Below are 18,210 nucleotides of genomic sequence, written 5' to 3'. Positions count from 1 at the left end.
TATTTTTCAGTGACATGGTTTAGTGGTGGACTTGGCAGTGCTGGGGGAATGGTTGGACTTGATGATCTTAAAGGTCTTTCCAACCTGGTGATTCTATGATTTTATACATTAATTTCTGCCCTTCTAGGTCCATTTCTTCTTTATGTATTTTTAGTAGGGTTTTACATTTTCAGGCTTATTCCCTGTTATCTTAGTCATAAAATAGCAAGATACAAAAGCTGTGCATGAGGAGAAGGGATAGAAAAGGCAGGTTAACCTCACTGCTGCAATCTTCTGTAAAGGTATCTAAGACACAAAACCTTATGCTGTTAAATAAATACAAATAAGTATTCTGTATTATCCTACACCTACTCTATTTTACCTTTTAGTGACAAGAACCACCAAGTGCTATTTTACTTTATGTTTAAAATAAAGTCTTCAGCAAAAACTGCTGCTTTAAAAACACACATCACTGTGACAAGTAGTCACCTACCCATGGCCAAAAACCCCTGTGGTTTCCTAAAATAACAAAAGGTCTTCAGCATTGCAACTATTAAAGCATAGAGTCAAAACCAAAGAATGTCACGTGGTTTACTCACTGCATCAGGTGGTTACTGCCTTTCAGCATTTGTGAAGGCAATGTAAAAGTAAAATAATAAAAATAAAAAGCCGACATTGGGTTTTACCAATTTTATTTCTAGATTTTAGGTTTTTTCCACTGGAAACTTGTCTGTTTCAGGTCTGTTGGTGAAAATGTGCATTTCAGACCAGTGATGCCAATAAGTACAATATAAAAATGTACAAATCTGAATTGCTTGCTTACTACAGATTGTTATAATAATGTGACAAATAAAGCATCTCTGTTGGCACATGAACCCACTTAATCTGGATTTGGCCTTTTAGTACATACAATATTTTATTAAAGAAGTTTGCAGTACACACTGCCACTCAGTGTAATGTATAATTATAACCAACAAGCACTAACTCAATAATCATGTTTGGTTCAGAGACACAGAGATGCCACAAACAGAAGTGTTTCATGAGGTAAGCAGTTAGAAATGTTCCTGAAATTTGGACAGAATGTATCCAGTCCTCCTGGGTCCTGCGACTGCTAGTAGCATTGCAATGCTTTATTTATGCACTATGTAGGATCTTAACTGCATTTGCCTCAGAATGAGTTCTAATTCTGTTTTGGTTTAGCAGCATACAGGCAACAGCTAGATTATTCTTCAGCATACAACTCTGTTAGCTGGCTTATTTATGAGATTTACAGGCCTTTTAAATTAGCATTACACTATAATAATAAAAAAAAAAAACAACAACAAAAACAAAACCCTAGTATATCATAACAGATTAAACACAATACTTATGAGTTCCAGAAGATAACCTGTCATACCAAATGATGTGTTCCAACTGCTGGGAAACCACATCAGGTGGCATCCAAGAGTTACATTATAATGCACCTTTCGTATATCAATGTGGCTAATAACACAGCTTCAAACTACTATAATAAAACCCAGGTCAGACAAAAAGAATCCAGCTTTATAAAATGCATTAAAACAACATGACATTACTTGATGTTCTGAAATGTCTGCTGGTTTTAAGTTAACGCAACCTAGTTGCAAATCGCGAGACCCATTCGATGCATTTCCGTCTGCAGTAGAACTATGAGGCACTGTGTACAAACATTAAAACCTGGTCTAGACATGGTTAACTGAAGTATGAGGTATTGTGAAACAGGAACCTTTTTTGGAATAGAGCAGTAATCACATTAAGTAAAAATTGATCACATAAAAAAAAAAAACCTACCAAAAAAAAGTGATGTCAATAATATAATTTTCTATGAGAAAATTAAAACCTATAACATGGCAGTATATGACATTGTATAACAAAAAAAAAAACAAACTGATCCACAAAATAGCAGCAAAACACAATGACAATGATACAGAAAAGCAATGTTAATTTTTTTTTTTTTCAAACCATGCTGGGAATTTATCCATAGCAGCTCAATAAAAATGGAGCATCCACTCCTTTTTTTGTTTGTTTGTTTTAATGTTTAAGGGTTTTTTTTTTTCTTTTTTTTTTTTTTCCTTTTTTTTGTCATTTTGTTGGGTTGTTTTTTTACAATCAACACCTTAGCGGCAGTTTTCTCACATACATTTCACCATCACATTCTCCTCGAGCCTCAACTTCAACAGCTATGTCCACGTCCCTTCAGCTACTTTCTAAAATAATAATAAAATGATACATAGCCCAAGATGTGCAAATTTTCTATTTGTAGCTAAATAAAAAGGGGCACATATACTGGAGTAAAAACCTTCTTTCAAGTACTCCAATTCTCATATCTCTTGACTATGGCGTTTTGTTGCGTGGTTAGACTGCTTTTGAACATGGATAGGAAGGGGCCGAGCAGACTGCTTTGTTTTGGGTTTGCGCTTTGAAGCATGTCCTTTCTTCTTTAATAAGCTCTGTTAAAACTGCAAGGTCAAGGGGAGAAAGATTCTTTCAAAAACAAAAAGGGGCGATTGCATTAATTTACAAATCATACTGGCCTTAATGAACATCCTCTGCAATAAATATTCTTTTTTTTAGCGTTAACTATAAATTATATATTTTAGTGTTTAAAAACCTTCAGTTGTAAAACATCTAGTGACAGTCCTTAAAACTATGTGTCCTATATGTGAACCTTTAAGGCCCCCTAATTTTATAAAGATGAGTTGGCACCAAAGGATTCTAAACTTCAACTTTTCTATAGAAAAGGATAGGAAGATATCTCCTGGCAATTTGTGAATGCAATTTCTCTTACTGGAACACAACCTTCAGAAAGAAAATATCACCTCTCCTCTAACACCATAGTTAAATGCACTTGCTTTGCAATTCCAAGTTTGCGAACAAGCACTTATATATTTCCAAACCATTCCATTAAAAAAGAAAAAAAATATTTCCCACACAATAAAAGAATTTCCTATATCTAATGGACTGAAAGTGCTTTGAATGGAATGGGTTTAGAATATTACAAACAAACAACAAAATAAAAGACTGAACTGTGGATTGAACCTGAACATCAATAGGCTGAGTATCTGTGGGGTCAGACCAGCATTTTTACACAGCTAACTACAAAAATAGGAAGATTACAAAAATAGAATATATTATGTCACTATTTCGGTTTCTCTTACTCTCTAGAGTACTGTATGAGTAGTACATTGGCCTTTTCCAACAATGCTAAGCTGGAACCCTATAAATGCCTTATGCACAGGCAATCCACAGGCACTAAAAAAAAAAAGATTAACATAAAATAATGCTGCATACTACCATATACTAACTTATGGGTTATGTGAACCATTTGTAAGGTGAAGAGGATGATAAAAAAAAAAAAACAACCTAAGGAAATAAACATTTACAAATGAATCATAAAGTGACTAAATGCATAAGCAAGCAAGATACAGAAAAGCCTAGAACTGCGTTAAAGCTATGTTTTTTAAAGAAAAAAAAAAGTATTTCATTTACTATCAGAGAAGAAAAAAAAAACAACCCTCTTCTACTTTAAAAATGGTTGGCTGGTTTGTTTTATATGTAAGAAATCAAATCTAATACCTCCCCTGGAGACATTTTGTGTGTTAATGCCTATTTTTACAACATACAGACAAGAACACTTTAATATAAAAACTAGTTGATTATTATTGTATAAAATCCTCTATTTTTGTAGCACAAACCCCTGTGGGTAATGCAAATACTATTTTTTTTCTTTTTTTTTTTTTAAAGACAGTTTTGGGGGTATTTTTTGTTTATTTGTTTTTTTGAAGTCACAGATGGAAGGGAGACAGAGCAAGAAAAAATATAACAAGACTGATTTTCCCTTCTGGTATAAAAATGTCCTGAAGAAAAGGGTTTCTGGGGGGGAGATCCTGATGCTGATTCCTTCTCAGATGCCCTTTCTTTGTCTGCTTTTTCTGGCCAAGCAAACCCTTTAGAAGTCCTCTTAAATGTTCACATCTCGCACATCAGTAGGTGTGCAGGAAAGGTCTGCTTCATCCTCTACAGTCTTTGTTTCTGAAGATACGTTGTGCTGCTGTGCCTGACGTAGACTGGATTCAAGGAGGGACTCAATCTGTTCTTGGCAGGCTCGTAAACAATCCTACAGAAGATTAAACGGAAGCAGAAAAAGATCCAGAGTCCTTTAGAAAAACAGTAAGATCACAGAACAAATACCATTTCTTGAAAAAGCAAGAGAAACATATCCCAAGTTATCTGGGAGGGCAGCAGACTGAAAGGAGTCTGTGAAGAACAAGATTAGCAAAAGGACTGGGCAAGCCACCCATTTTCTGCAGGACGCTAGCCTGGATCTTCGTCAACTAACTCTTGCCCTCTCTTATTTAATGGCCTAGGCAAGCATCTCCATACACGGTCCTCTGCCCTTCTGTTGTTAGTCTCAACCACTGGTCTACAGCTGAATGTTTTGCATGCTCCACTAGTGACACATGTAGTAACTAACCCAGGCAGGACCGTGCCTGCACTGCTAACACAGCAGTCCTGTAAAGGCCCATTCATAGTATCTTTTACCTCACTGGTTTTTATACCTTTTGAAAAAAGGGGAACAGTCTGACTGGACAGCAGTGTGAATCAATCAAAATTAAATGAATAGCACTGCAAAGACATGAGACTGAGCTGGGCCACAGAAACATTTCTGCAGTACAGTCTATTAGAAGTGATGGTCATAAACAGTGAATTTTCCAGGCTGAGTTCTGAAAATACAAAGTTCTTACCTAGAGGTTCTAAGAAATACATATTTAGATATACATGCCCACCAAAGTTGCCTGCCAACTGCTGCTGTGTCCAGTAGTGGGCAGCTCAAGTTAGCAACCTGATTTCTAACTCAGGAAGCGTCTGAACACAAAAACGTCCTGGACTGTTTAACCCCAGACTGGGGAAATTTATCAGAAGCATCACTAAACACACCTTCCTAACCATGCATTACAAAGTGCTGCCAAGCTTTCAGTTTGCTACTGCATTCACCTTGAAATCTCAGCCAGGGTGAGGTCTCCTTCCCTTGCTTCACAAGCATTTTCTCTGAACAGAATGTACCCACAGTCTTAATGAGTGTTCGGGAGGGTCCAAGACCCTCGCCACTCACACAGACATCAGCGTGAATTAAAAGCATAAAGAACCAGGACAAGCACTAAGGTGGGAAAAAGCAACTTCCCCCAGGCATTAAGACCGTGAGTATTTATACCCAATTCTACTTATCAATCCACAGCAGTTACAATTGGAGAAGGCCTGTTAGCTCAACCTATCGCAACCTTCTGCAAGTTCTGGTTGCATTCTTCAGAGCCGTGCACATCCATTGCAATGACAAGGAAATGGTGCCTTAAATAGGCAAATCACAAGACCTTTTGCCAGAATGCCTTCAGCATGCTGTTTACTCCTGTCTTTGTAACAAACATCATGAGCTTTTTCCCAACAAATTTAGCTCTGTGTATTAAGGACTTCGAAGTTTCCTTTCAGGATTGCCTTTTCTGCTTTAACCTATGACTTGTGTTAGCCCTTGCAGTGAACCCAGTCTTCCATGATAAATTGCTGTCAAAAGTGTTAGGATGTGCATGACTGAGAATGAATGTTGTTTTCCTGAGAGGGTGACCTGCCTGCTGTTTTCTTTATTTCGCAGTTTCAATTCTGCCTTCATTCAGAGGCTTCTTGTGTGATCTACCAGCTTTTCACTGATTCCACTACCACAGAAATCTCCCCTGCCACCAATAGGGGCACATGGCATTTGGGGTAAAATAAGATTAGAAACCCAAGCGAACAATTCTCTGCAAGTCCTTTCTGAGAGAGGGAGGTTAATCCTACCTCTAAGCAGATCAGACCATCCGTTACAGCTCACTGAAAACACATAACCTATGACCTTTTCTGGTTTAAACCCTAGTGTAATATTTCCTCTTGACAGAGACACACAGTGTTTTAAATGACAAAAAGAAACGCCTCATATCCTAAAGCCATCATGCCTTTGGCTCCTACATACCTCTGGCCTTCACAATAAGATCTCCATGAAGTCCTTTCCCCCCTTCTCAAGGTATGACGGATCAATCCTGACTGTAAAGCTCCTCCTTGCATGTCCTGTACCACACACCTCAGTCACACTTGGAATTAGATGTATTAAATAGTACAGGAGGTTTACATATTCTGGGGTTTACAGATCGAGGCACTTTCGAGGGTAATTCTATTTTAACAAGGTGGCATGTTCAGCGTTCCAAACTGAAAGCCAATTTATATATTCAGAGCAACACCTACGCCTGTAGGCTTTTTTTTGGAGGGGAAGGGGGCATGTATTGTTTGGTGGGGGTTTTGTGTTTGTTTGGGTTTGTTTTTTTAATCTTAACCATTTGTATACAGTGTGTTTGAGCTCTGAAAACTGAAACCATTCAAAAGCATTTCTAGAAATTATTCTCCCTCTGGATTCCAGTCGTGGATAATTACTCAAGTCTGTGTAACTTAAAGGTATTTTTTTACCTTCTTTTTTTTTTTTTTTTTTTTTTTTTCTGTGAGATTCTCAAGAGTACAGCATGTTGGAAATGTAGTATTTTAAAACACAATTCTACAATTTATTATGAAGAGACTATGTTTTAAGCTACAGTTGAACGAACAGTAATTATTTTGTTTTAGGCATTTCTGTTCATTTCTTATTCAGATGACTAGATATCTTACAGTCCGTTCCAACCCCAACCATTCTATGATTCTATGATGAATAGTTTGACTATAGGAATGTATTAGAGCTAGCAAAACCAGCAGAAAAATATAAATTCCCTGTGAACAATCTCACCAAAGCTTTTTTGCATTCTCAGTACTTCTGAACACTGGAAAGCAAATCCAAACCTTGTGAATTACTCTGGTAACTTCTCCCAACAACTTTTCTACTTCGCTACCCAAATTCTCAATGCCCACAGTTTGTTCAAAGTCATAAACCCTTCCTGGATTAATTAAACTCCCCTGTGAAAAATAAGGAGGCTTACTAGCTTAACTGATGTGGTCAAATACCTTTAACGCACACAGAAGCCATGATCAGACTCCAGGGCCAGATAGTAAAGGAAACAAACAACAACAACAAAGGAGCTGCTTGGTAATCCTTTGTTACTCCCTGACCCGCTCTGGAAACAAGCACATGGTTGAAGGTGCCTCTGAGTAGAGGCAGGCAGGAGACGAATTCCAGTGTACTAACAGACAGCATGGAAACCCAATCTAATCTAGTTTAGCAAATTTCTGGCCTGGAAATGAATGTCAGGTAAAATTTAATCTCTTTGGATGATGGGGTCAAGAACAGAACGATGGAAGACAGCCCAAGACTTCTAATTGTGATTATCTGACTTCTAATTACCCCTGATCAAAGGCAAAATGGGAAACTGGACTCCCACCAACATAAACATGAACCATAAAGGAATTCCAATCAAGTGATACTCATTTTACTTCAGATTCTGCTGTCTTTGAAACTAAAGGTAAAAAAAAGTGTAATTTCACAACAAGAAATCCAGCTGCCTTAGCTAACACATAATCAGAGAGAATGTTAGCCATCTTATAATGCATGCCTTTAATATTTCATGACAATTCAATATAAAGCCTCTTAGTTTGCACAAGGAGAACCATCACAATGGAGTAACAAACTTCATCTACATGCTACTGAAGTAAAATAATGGGAATAGCATTTGATACCATGGATTACACAGGCACATCTTACGGAAAATTCTCTATTCCGGCAACTCATGCTATGTGTGAAACCAAGCAGATTTCTCTGTTCAAAGCCATGGTAGTTAAAGAAGCTGTTCCCTTATTCAGTTACAAGTACAGTGATACATACATATCTTTTAATGATGCTTATTTTCTGTAGCAATCTATAAAAACACTTCTAACTCCATCTGCTGTTACACATTTGGCTATGGAAGACGGAGGTGAGTTACTTCCTTTTCATGCTGTTAACTTTAAGTTCGGGTTATACAGATTGTGGCCTTGCAATGAGTGGACAATGAAGAGAAAAAATAATAAATTCTCATTTCTTCCTAAAAATACTTTGTTTTCTTTTAAAAGAGCTCTGTCGTCAACTAAGTCAAGCCACATAAGGACACGCTGTTTTTCTCCAAGATGTGAGAGAATCTACTTCAATGCTCTGAATCAGGAATGATTAAATAAAGTTATTTGAATTGATACTGTCAGGACAGATAGTGAGCCTAGCATTTTTTCTCAGTACCTGCTTTAGATATCTGGTGCTGGACAGTAGCCAACCATACACTGAAATATCTACAGACTGACTAGAAGCATTATGCATTACACATATAATACCAAACAGAGCAATGTTTTATTGCAGCATTTGCAGTTCTTACAGTATTTTAATATTTCAGCACTGCATCCGTATTACTTTAGCTGCAGTAAGATAAATGGCAAAAATAACACCCTCAATACCGAGGCACTGTTAAGGTGATCAATCTCAATATGCTGAGAAATCATGTTTGTCAGCAACTGTTTCATACTTTCTAGCAAAAGTTAAATATTCTTTTGTGAGTCATTAATTATTATTCATCTTTCTAGAAATCACTCAATCCTGTCAACAGAGTTACACAAACCTAACTTTGCAGTGTCTGGACTAGTACAGTTCTCTATGCATTCAGATTATTAACTTGTAAAATAATTGAAGAGCATCTCAAAGATTCTGCTGCTAACCACAGATTTGTCTTTGACTCATTGTCCAGTGCTTGGGAGACCTCACAAGAGCCTTTTTAAAGCATCTATTTATTGGTCTTCCGCATTGTTACAAAACAAAGCTCAACTCTGCCCCAACTTCACACACCATTATGACATGGATCATTGACTTTAGGTCTTCCTTGTAGGCTCCCTTCCTGGCCCATTCACTCATGAAAGGTTTATTGCTCACTAGTTACTGATGTGCATCTCCTGGAAGCTGCAGGGCAAAATGAGTCCTGTGAGGACCATCTACCTTGTCAGAAAGTCCTGGGACAAGCCATTTGTTTCGAAAAAAGAATTCAATGCCAGCTACTGTGCAGGTGTAGCATGTAATAAACCAAATTAGATCATTAGAACTCTTTCAAGAAGGGCTTTTTCACACCACTTGGCACAATAAAAGGCCTCAAGAATTGTCAAAGATAAGGTCAGAGATACCTCGAGGTCTCACTATTTCTCGTGGTCTTGCTTTCAAAGTTTTGTTTTACAGAGACTCCTGGTTTAATTACCTGCAACCAAATCCAGCCTCTGCAATGTCCTAAATGCACAGAGTTTTTTCTTTGCTTAGTCCTTTACACCTCTCTTACAAACATCTGAACTGGATATGACATTCCTATCAGTGAACCAGATTATTAATGGCTATAAATGACAGCTAAATAACTAGGATGGACACAAGAGAACATGTTCAACAATCTTGACTTTGATCAAGATTTACGTCAGATGCTACTATATTCATTCTTAAACTCTAAGGCAGGAGATCAACTGAGAGGAAGAATTACTTACCGGATCACATCTGATAACTTGTGATAGGAAGTGTGTGAGGCATTGATAGGAGAGGAAAGTGTTAGTGTTCCCCAGATGCAGGCCTTGCACAGCTGCTACCACACTGCCAGCTGCAATCATGGAAGGTGGGTTTGAAATAAATTTAATATCTGTATGGAGAAAAAAAAAAAAAAAACCTGAAATGATTGCTTTAGAAGCCTGCCCATACACATACACCCTGCTACCAGCAGGGCTTCAGCTGCCAAGTATTGCATCCAAGAAGGTAAGGAAAAGTGGGAGCAGAAAAGTGCCTCCCGCTCTAAACTGTTACAGGTCCAAACCTGTAAACACTTATCCACAAGAGCAACTGTACTTCAGCAAATAGCCCTTTCTAGCACTGAGCCTGGGAGGCCATTCATCACTCCAAGGGACTTTTATCATAAGCAGGGCCCCTGTTCTTCAAATGTTAAAATACTTTGCTCATGTAAATAATGCCACTATGGTCAGTGGCACTAGACATCCAAGAAAACCTGTTTGCATTTGTGCGTGATGGGATCTTAGGTGAACTCTAGTAAGTGCTCAGGCCTTTTAAAACAGAAAACTTTGCACTGACAGTCAAAGGAATATAGCTTTAATGAACAACACCCACAAAAAAGGAAGAGAAAGACTGCTTAACCCTGTCAGGAGGCAGATAATCCATATTTAAGGTTTCATCTTCAAAATGCTTTGTCTCAAGCTAGTCTCTTGTCAGTGGCTGCCATCCATCCTGGCAACAGGGATTTAATGTAAATGTGGCATAACTAAGTGATGGGGGTCCCAAGAATTGGCGGACAATCAGTTACATTCTGATGTGACACCATGCTGACAAGAGGCTGGGCCCCCTTCCAGACTGCATTGCTGTAGGTCTCTCCACAAAGCCTCTCCCATGATTCCTTAAGGGGCTACCTCTGCCATTTAGCATGTTTTTCATATGGGTTTCTACTTTGCTTTGTTAGTTTGGTGTTGGTTGTTTTTTTTTAGTAAGAATAATTCACATTTTAATGCCAAGACGCTTTCTGATGAACATGAGTGCATTTGATCTGGGGCAGTGTACACCTTGGAGGAGAATCAGAAACAAAGGAGGCAAGTGGCACAAGTGAATGTCTAATTTTGAGGATGAAAAGGAAATGCCACATTGTACACCAGAACCTGAGACACATTCCTTCAGCTTTTATCAGGATACAGCTTCCTCTGGGTTGAAAAAATATAAACCGTCTGTCAAACCCTTGAATGAAATCAAAGGAACAGACAGCTTAGAGGGCTCAGCAGAACAGTTTAAGCATTAAATCATGCATCTCCTTTATTATGATAAAATAACTTTTGTGTACATGTTTTACCAGTGAAACTACAGATTTTGGGACTCCGTGAAAGTCCCCTTTCTGAAACTATTCAGATACCTCTGACACTCCATTGTAGCACTGACCAACACCTACCTTCAAAGGGGCATTTTACCCTGCACGCTGCAAACTTTCAAAATTAAACTGGTATGATGAACTGTCACCAAACTTATGAGATGCCCTGCCAGCAGAAAGGCAAACTTGATCTGAAATAGCCTCATTTGTGCTTGAAATGAATTTAGTTTATCCCCTTTTCCTAATCTGTCCATTGCCAGGAGGATATTAAATAGACCCATCTTCTAGCAACCTTCCGTCACTCCCAAAAATCTAAGGAAGTCCAGACTACTTACTGACACTACACACATTGCAAAGCCAGTCCCCTCACTGAAATACAATACACAGTTGCAGGTAGGCCTCAGACATAAGGGATTTCAGTAGGCAAGCATGAATTCCACTAAGCTTGGGCTGCTCATGTGGGTAGTAGGGTTGCAGAGTGTTCATGACACTTATTTACTGAGCTCCACAAACAGAACATGACCAAAATGTGTCAGTTTAATCAGTCTGTCCTGACAGGATCCTGTTTATATTTGCATCCTTCTTTTAAATGGAGCAGTAAACAAGAACATGAATTCATAGTCACACCCTCATCCTTTCCAAGGTGGAAAAGTGATAATGAAGTTTAAATGACCAGTTTGTGTCTGTCCCTATAACCACTCCAGACAAGCAGCATGGACTGCCTTTTTGTTGCAGCTCAACAAGGAATTATTTGTGGCAGAGGCCACTAATTTCAGCATATTAATCAGGGGGCCCCTCTCGCCTGTAATTGGATGCCCCCAAGTGAAGAGTGTGGCATCATTGTCAGCCTTCATCGCCTCATCTTGCGCTATTGAACGCTCAGGAACAAGGGGGCTTCGGTGAGATGAATTAGACCTGACACAGCCACAATGGGGTAGGGGGCCCCATCAATTGAAGCACACATCCCCAGTAGCCTATCTGAGACTTCATCCAAAAAGAATAAACAACTTCAGCGTTGTTAAAAAGAGAGAGAGGGAGAGAGAGAGGAGGGGGAGGAGAGAGAAGAATGCCAGCCACCCTGAAGGGAGGACAAAGCAAGCATATAGGCACTGCAGTGCTTTAAAAAAAATTCCTAACAAGGCGAGTCACCCCTTTTCCTTTTTAAATGGAGCAGCAATTCCATCCGTCTGGAGAGCTGGGGGCTATGAATGAAAATCTTTTCATTGAGGCAAATCAAAACTGCGAACATAAATCACTTGCTGCAAGATGCAACAGGTTCCAACTGGTCACATACCTTGAGACTTCCAATTTTATTAAGGCCAGCAAATAGGGGAATTGTAACACTTTCGTTTCAAAGGAGGGATCTTTCTTTCTCCATCCCAGAGGAGGAAAGCAACAACAATAAAAACAGCAATAATAGTAGTATAAAAGGAACCTAGTATGTTTTGATAACCAGAGGAACATAATGAAATGCTGAAGCTCCAATATTTGTTGCCATTCATTGTTATGCTTGTGTAGAGCTGCAGTTCTCCCTCAACACTGGTCTTAACTTGGGCCAAAAGAGGCTTGCTTCCTTTTGAGCTCTCCCTGCCTTCCTCCGCCATGCCAAAGCCCCATTCATTAAGCTCAATTATGTGTTAACTTCAAACAACCCCTGGTAATTTTTTTTCTTCTTCTTCCCTTTGCTTTTTTGCCCGAACCTACCACAGCACAAAGACATCCTTTGGTGAAAATGTTTTTTCTTTTTTTTTTTTTCACAACTAAACCAAATTAAACAAATATACTTCTACCAGCCAGACAACTGAAGAGGGAGCTTAGAAGGAATTCCTCTTTAACTTCACCTTTCAGCATAACCTTCTCTTTCTGGAGCAAACACATATATGCACATCTAGCAACGCTTCCATAACCTTCACCCTGTGAAGCCAACTTTCATTTTCTAAGCAAGCATTATTTTGCCAGCTCTTCTTTGGAGACCCTCTCATTTACAGCAGAGGACACAGGCTGAACTTCATGCAAAGTATATACTGTACTTGCCCCTGAGGCCACTTAAGTGAGTGTGTTTCTAGTGGACTTTGGATCGGGCCCCACAGCATCCAGGCAGTTTACAGTCCATCTAGGTTCATTTTGGCAAGGGGAAATACAACACAACCCAGTAACAGCAAAGCAAAGTCCAGGTGCTACTTAAGCCACAAGTGATCTTCACTAGCCAACAATGAAGCCATGGGGAAAGCAAAAGGCGCAAGAAAATCCCGACATCCAGAAAGGACAATAAAAACACAGAGCCTAGTGGTAGCCTTCTTGAGTGCTTTTTCCCCAGGCAATATCCCAGCTTCTGTAGGGAACTCAAGAGGGCCCCAGTTCTGGTGAGCTCAGCACTGTGGGGCTGTTTAAGAAGCTATGTAAAAATCCCAGAACATGGTTCTCATTTACTGATCCATTCTCCAGCTGTGGTGTGTAGCAGTGTTAAATAAAGGCTCTGGATGTGCTTCCTAAAAGAAACATAACAACACCGACAGTAGATCAAAGTACTGGACTCGTAGCAAGTCTCCAACCTTTGAACTACTCTTGTTTTCATCCCTGTCATTGCCAGCAGAACAACCTAGGTTAAACATCCCCATAGCCAAAGGGGAGTCTGGGTAGCTGCTCTTTTTAGCTAACAGCAGAGGAAGCTTGGGTGGGATCTGGCACAGAGAGTTAAGTCTGATATTCCCAAAATGCCGTTGCTGTTAGTGTGAAGCTCTCTGAAGGCTGTGGTGCTCCCAACACCAAGTGTTATTCCAAGCAGTCTTAACTTACAGACTGCCTGCTGGGCTGGTGTTAGCCCCAAGATGAAGAGCAATGCCAGTGTTTATGTATTTCTTGTTTATAACTCAATCGTTCTATCTTTAGGCGTTGCGGTAGAGCTGGTTCTGTGCAATAAAAACTTTTCTTCTGAGTGCCTGCAATCTTTCTTCCATCTTTTTATATACCAAATCTACCTCTGGAAAATAAAACTACGCGACATTAAGCCATGCCATCACACACATCCCACCGAGGTTATCAAGTGTGGATACCTCCCTACTCAGCATCTCTGGAGGCCTGCACATGGCTTCAGTGCAGCACGTGGTCAGCAGGGTGCAGATGGCAGTGGCTCGGTGCTGTGCCAGCAAAGCCTTAGTGCTGCATGGCCTTCCTCCAACCAACCAGCCACCAAGGAGGAGGACAGGAGGGCCAAGAGGCATCTTGAAGAGGGAAGTTTTACACCACCACCACCACCACCCCCTCCATGTAGAGCTATTCACAAGCATAAAATATCCCTCTGCTTTTAAAACTTCATCTTAAGAATAAACCTATGCAGGGAGTGATTCCCTGTACAGCTCCCACACACAGAGGCAAAGGAATCCTGCCACAACTCCACAGATAATCCACGGGGGGGAGGACTTCCCTTGAGGGACGCCTCAATAGCAACATACACTGTGCACAAAAGCCAAGTATCTTCTCGAAAGCAAACTTACCTCTGCAAAGTAATCCACGTTCTACAAGCAAAGGGCAATAACCGGGGCTTAAACTACCTCCCCACAGCTCACTTTTAGGTCACAGCTACAGGAAGCTGTACAAACCAGGGGGTAGGGTGCATGTTGGAGAAAGCAACATGGTTTGCTTAACTTGCAGGGCTCATACCTGTAGCGCACAGAGCCACAAAAGTCTGAGCATGTTTACGGATGATCTGCTTGGTGTCCTCTGCGAGAGGCATTTTAGTAAGGAAATGTTCAATGAAATCGTGGGGGGTCATTGCAGCCAGATTCCATTTCAGCTTATTCACCAGAAGCAGCTCCATTTGCTGCAAAGAAAAGAAGGAGGGATGAGGTAGGGAAGAAGAGGGGAAAACGTGGTTAGCTCTGCTCACACGCACCCGGCCGAGCATTACTCGCGGCTGGGCCCCGGCTCTAGGCCGAGCCCGCTTTCCCGGCGGCTGGGAGACAGCGGAATGGTTGGGGGAACGACGGAACTACGGCGGGACTGAGGGGAACCCATTGTGGGGAGCCCCTGCTCGGGCAGGGGGCGCAGGCGCTGGGGGGAGGGCACCAGGACGCTCCTGCCGCTGCAAAACCGCGGGGCCGCCAGGGGGCGCCAGAGCTCCGCCCAGCCGCAGCCGCCCGGGGCCCGCGGCCGGGGAGCGCCGGGTCCGTCCCGATCCCCGTTCCGATCTCCATCCCGATCCCGGGCCTGGCCCCGCGCCCTTTAAGGGGCTACAGCTTCCGAGGGCGCGGGGAGCAGCTCCCGCCCACTGCCGGCAGCCCCGTTCCAGGGAGACCACCCTCTCCGGGGGCAGGGGATTCCCAATCGGCGACTTCGATTTGTTTTTTTTTACGTGTTTTTGTTTTATTATTTCCCTTTTTTTTTCTTTCCTGAGATGATTAAACGTGAAATTACCAGTAATTCGTCCGGCCTGATGGAATTATCTGTATAAATGCACAGTTTTTCCGCAGTCAGAGGAATAGTTTCCTTCATTTTTGAAGCCACAAACATGCAGGTAGCTCCGAGCAATTGCAACCGACTTTTCTTGAGGGGTTCAAACGACAAAAATCTGTCCAAATAATTCATAGCCAAGGGGAAAACCTCCTCTTCGCACTTCTGCTCCTCACAAACCTGGAAGGAGAGAGAGAAATCGTTTAGGAATAATTTAATAGAGGCGAAGCAGGCTTCCCCTCACCCCCCAGACTTTGCAGGGCAAGGCTGAAGGAGATTAGGGGGGGAATGCAGCTGGGGGGAAACGGGTAAAGAAGAGAGAAACAGAGGCATCAAAGAAAAAGTCACGAGTGACAAACTGGGGAGAAATGCGGCGTTAGAAATCCGCAGGCGATTCGTGGTATTATGAAAGGGAGGGGGGTGTCGAAGAGGGGAAGGTCTGTCCCCATCTTTCCAACCCCTACAACCCAGTTTGAAAAAAAGTAAGAAAAAGCAGAGGAAAACGCGGGAATGGGGTGCAGAGCCGGGCCCTGCTCCCCAGGAGTGACTTATTTCGCTTTTATTTTTGTCATCTGCTTTGCCGTTGTGCTGATTTCCCCCCTCTCGGGTCGAGACACAAAGGTGGCGTCCAGCCTCATTTCCCCAGACGTCATCTTTTCAAAAAATATTAAAAAATATTTAAAAAATAATTCGAGCTCTCGAAAAAAGATGAAAATGAAGCGGCGGGGCTCCTTTACCGAGCCCCGGGGACGGGGTGCTGCTGGGGGGCTCCACGAAGCCCCGCCGAAGTGAAACCCACCGCCTCCCTCCCTCGCCCTGCAGCACAGCCGGGCGCGACATTTCCCAGCTGAAAGGCAGGGTGCTGCGCTTTCAAAAATTAATTAAAAATAGATCCCGGGCTCGCAGAGCTTCCGAAAAGGCACGAAAATGTAGCCCAGCTCCTAGGGCTCCCGAAGGGACACCCCTCGGGGGCCTCGCACCATAGGACGGGGTCTTTTCCAACTCGCTTTTCCCCTGCGACCCTGCAGCCCGGACGCCGCGGCACAAGCGTGTCTTTGAGGGGTGACTGCAGCTTCACAGCCACTCTTCGTGCTGAACAAAGAAACTTTCACCCTGCAGCTCCCCCCAGAGCACCGCCGGAGCCCCTCGGCCGCTCCCGGTGCCCGCAGCCCCAGCGGGGTCCCCTGTCCCCGCTGTCCCCCGCAGCTCCCACTCTTGGCTCGGTCTCCCCCGAGACTTTCTTCGGGGTGAGGGTTGGGTTTCTTTTTCGATTAATAAACACTTTTGCTTTCCAAATAAAAGAACAAAGATGGCGCATAATACTGGCACGGACAGCCACTTGCATACGTGTACAAGGATATTAATTTAAAATAAAATATATCCCCCCCCCCCAATAAAAAGGAGCTGGCAAAAGGTCCCCCGGGGGCACCAAGGCCAGGGGTGCCGCAGGCCCGGCCGCTCCCGGCGATCCCCCACGCCGGGACTGCCTCTCCCCGACGGCTGGAAAAGGTCCCGGGGTACCCCCGACTCCCGGCCCGGTGTAGCGTGGAGTTAGGGGGGGCGTCCGCCGCTCCTCCGCGGCAGGGATAAAGAACCGGCAATAGCGGCCGCTCCGAAGCCGGGGAACTAATCGGGGGGGGGGGGGGGGGGGGGGATTAATGGTTATGGGGGTGAAGGCAAGGAGATGGGGGAGCAGCTCTCCGGTTTAATTCATCTGGGTGCCGAAGCTTGCAAAGGGAAATCCCCGCAAGATACAAACCTCCAACATCCAAGTGGCAACTATTTTCCTCATATATGGCAAGATTTCTTTCTGCACGCACTTGAAGTAGGAGACGGAGGGCGAGCAGGTCTCCTCCGCCTTCAGCATCGTCTGCAGCACCCTGTCATTGAGGAGGTTGGCATCGTGGTAGGCTCGTCGGATGGTCTCCACCTCGCAGCACAGCAGCTGATGTTCCATGGCCGCCTCCGTCGTCCCGAATCAGCACTCTGCAGCAGGGCTGAGGCAGGCGCTCCTCGCTCGCTCTTCCCTTCCAGGAGCTCCCTTGGATGCTGCTTCTGCTACTGCCGCTACAGCCCTCTGGAGGCTGCAAAACTTTCTAACTTCCAACAAAACTCTAGTATGGTCCCCGTGACGTTACTGTTGTTAAGCAGAGATCAAAGCACGGGAGAGAATGAGAGAGCCAAAAGCAAGGGGCAGAGCCCTAAAGCCATCCCATGGGCTTCAAGTCCTCCCCCTTTGCTTCGCTTATAGCGAGCAGGGTTCGATGCAAATGAAGCGAGGGCTTGCTCGCTTCAAGGGCGAGGGAGAGGTGGGGGAAACCCAAATTGTCTCTTCAGTGTATCATGCATAACTTTAAAAACGGAGCGGGTTCTGCAACGGGAGCCAGATGATGAATGGGGCCAGGCCACACATAGGCACGCAGGGATGTGGATACAAGGAGACCTGCTTAGGATATTACTGGGGGTACCAGGCAGGGGGAGCCGGGCAGCACCCTGTCCCTTATAGCCTATTATTATTATATTATTGTCACTGACACATACCTGCACGCTAACCTTAACTCCCAGCCTTAGCAGTTGATCTCAAGGGAAAAAGCTTGCTCCCGTTTCCTCAGCCCCTATTTTTTCCCAGCCTGGATGGTTTTGCTGCATGCCAGAATTGTAAAGGAATTATTGGGGTCTCCCCCTCCCCATCAAAATGATGCTTTTTCTTATCTTATTTTTCAAAGTCTTTTTTTTTCACTTTAAAGGTTTTATCCTGCATAAGGTGTACGCACAGAGGTGGCAGGGGATGCGGCACCAGCTGATCCCAGCAGGCCACACACAGCACCCAACCCCTACCACTGCTCAGAGAAAAGACCCCATCAGAGCAGCAAAATGGTAGCCAGAGCTTCCTCTGGCCCCTGGAGGGAGA

General features: G+C 42.9%; 1 protein-coding gene across 1 annotated transcript; it reads right to left on the bottom strand.

Moving 5' to 3' along the window:
• Positions 1-2,092: 2,092 nt before the first annotated feature.
• On the bottom strand, positions 2,093-17,529 carry CCND1 (cyclin D1). Its single transcript, XM_057414384.1, has 5 exons — positions 17,059-17,529; positions 15,264-15,479; positions 14,511-14,670; positions 9,481-9,629; positions 2,093-4,114 (listed from the first exon to the last, which is right to left on the bottom strand). Exons 1-5 carry the CDS (start codon positions 17,254-17,256, stop codon positions 3,959-3,961), a joined length of 879 nt encoding a protein of 292 aa, XP_057270367.1. The 5' UTR covers positions 17,257-17,529; the 3' UTR covers positions 2,093-3,958.
• Positions 17,530-18,210: the final 681 nt, after the last annotated feature.

The sequence above is a fragment of the Pezoporus wallicus genome, unplaced genomic scaffold (assembly GCF_028554395.1).
Source record: "Pezoporus wallicus isolate ANWC-B61680 ecotype Strahan unplaced genomic scaffold, APGP_CSIRO_Pwel_v1 contig_5967, whole genome shotgun sequence".
NCBI classification, from domain to species: Eukaryota; Metazoa; Chordata; class Aves; order Psittaciformes; family Psittacidae; genus Pezoporus; species Pezoporus wallicus.
This window is presented reverse-complemented; position numbering and strand designations above follow the sequence as displayed.

What these genes read in the sequence shown, in the direction of transcription:
- CCND1 (XM_057414384.1), bottom strand. Translation starts at nt 17,256, where the DNA reads ATGGAACATCAGCTGCTGTGCTGCGAGGTGGAGACCATCCGACGAGCC. An exon ending in TTGCCACTTGGATGTTGGAG is followed by an intron (nt 15,480 to 17,058) that starts GTTTGTATCTTG and finishes CTCTCCTTCCAG; the next exon opens with GTTTGTGAGGAGCAGAAGTG. An exon ending in TCAGGCCGGACGAATTACTG is followed by an intron (nt 14,671 to 15,263) that starts GTAATTTCACGT and finishes TTTTCTTTGCAG; the next exon opens with CAAATGGAGCTGCTTCTGGT.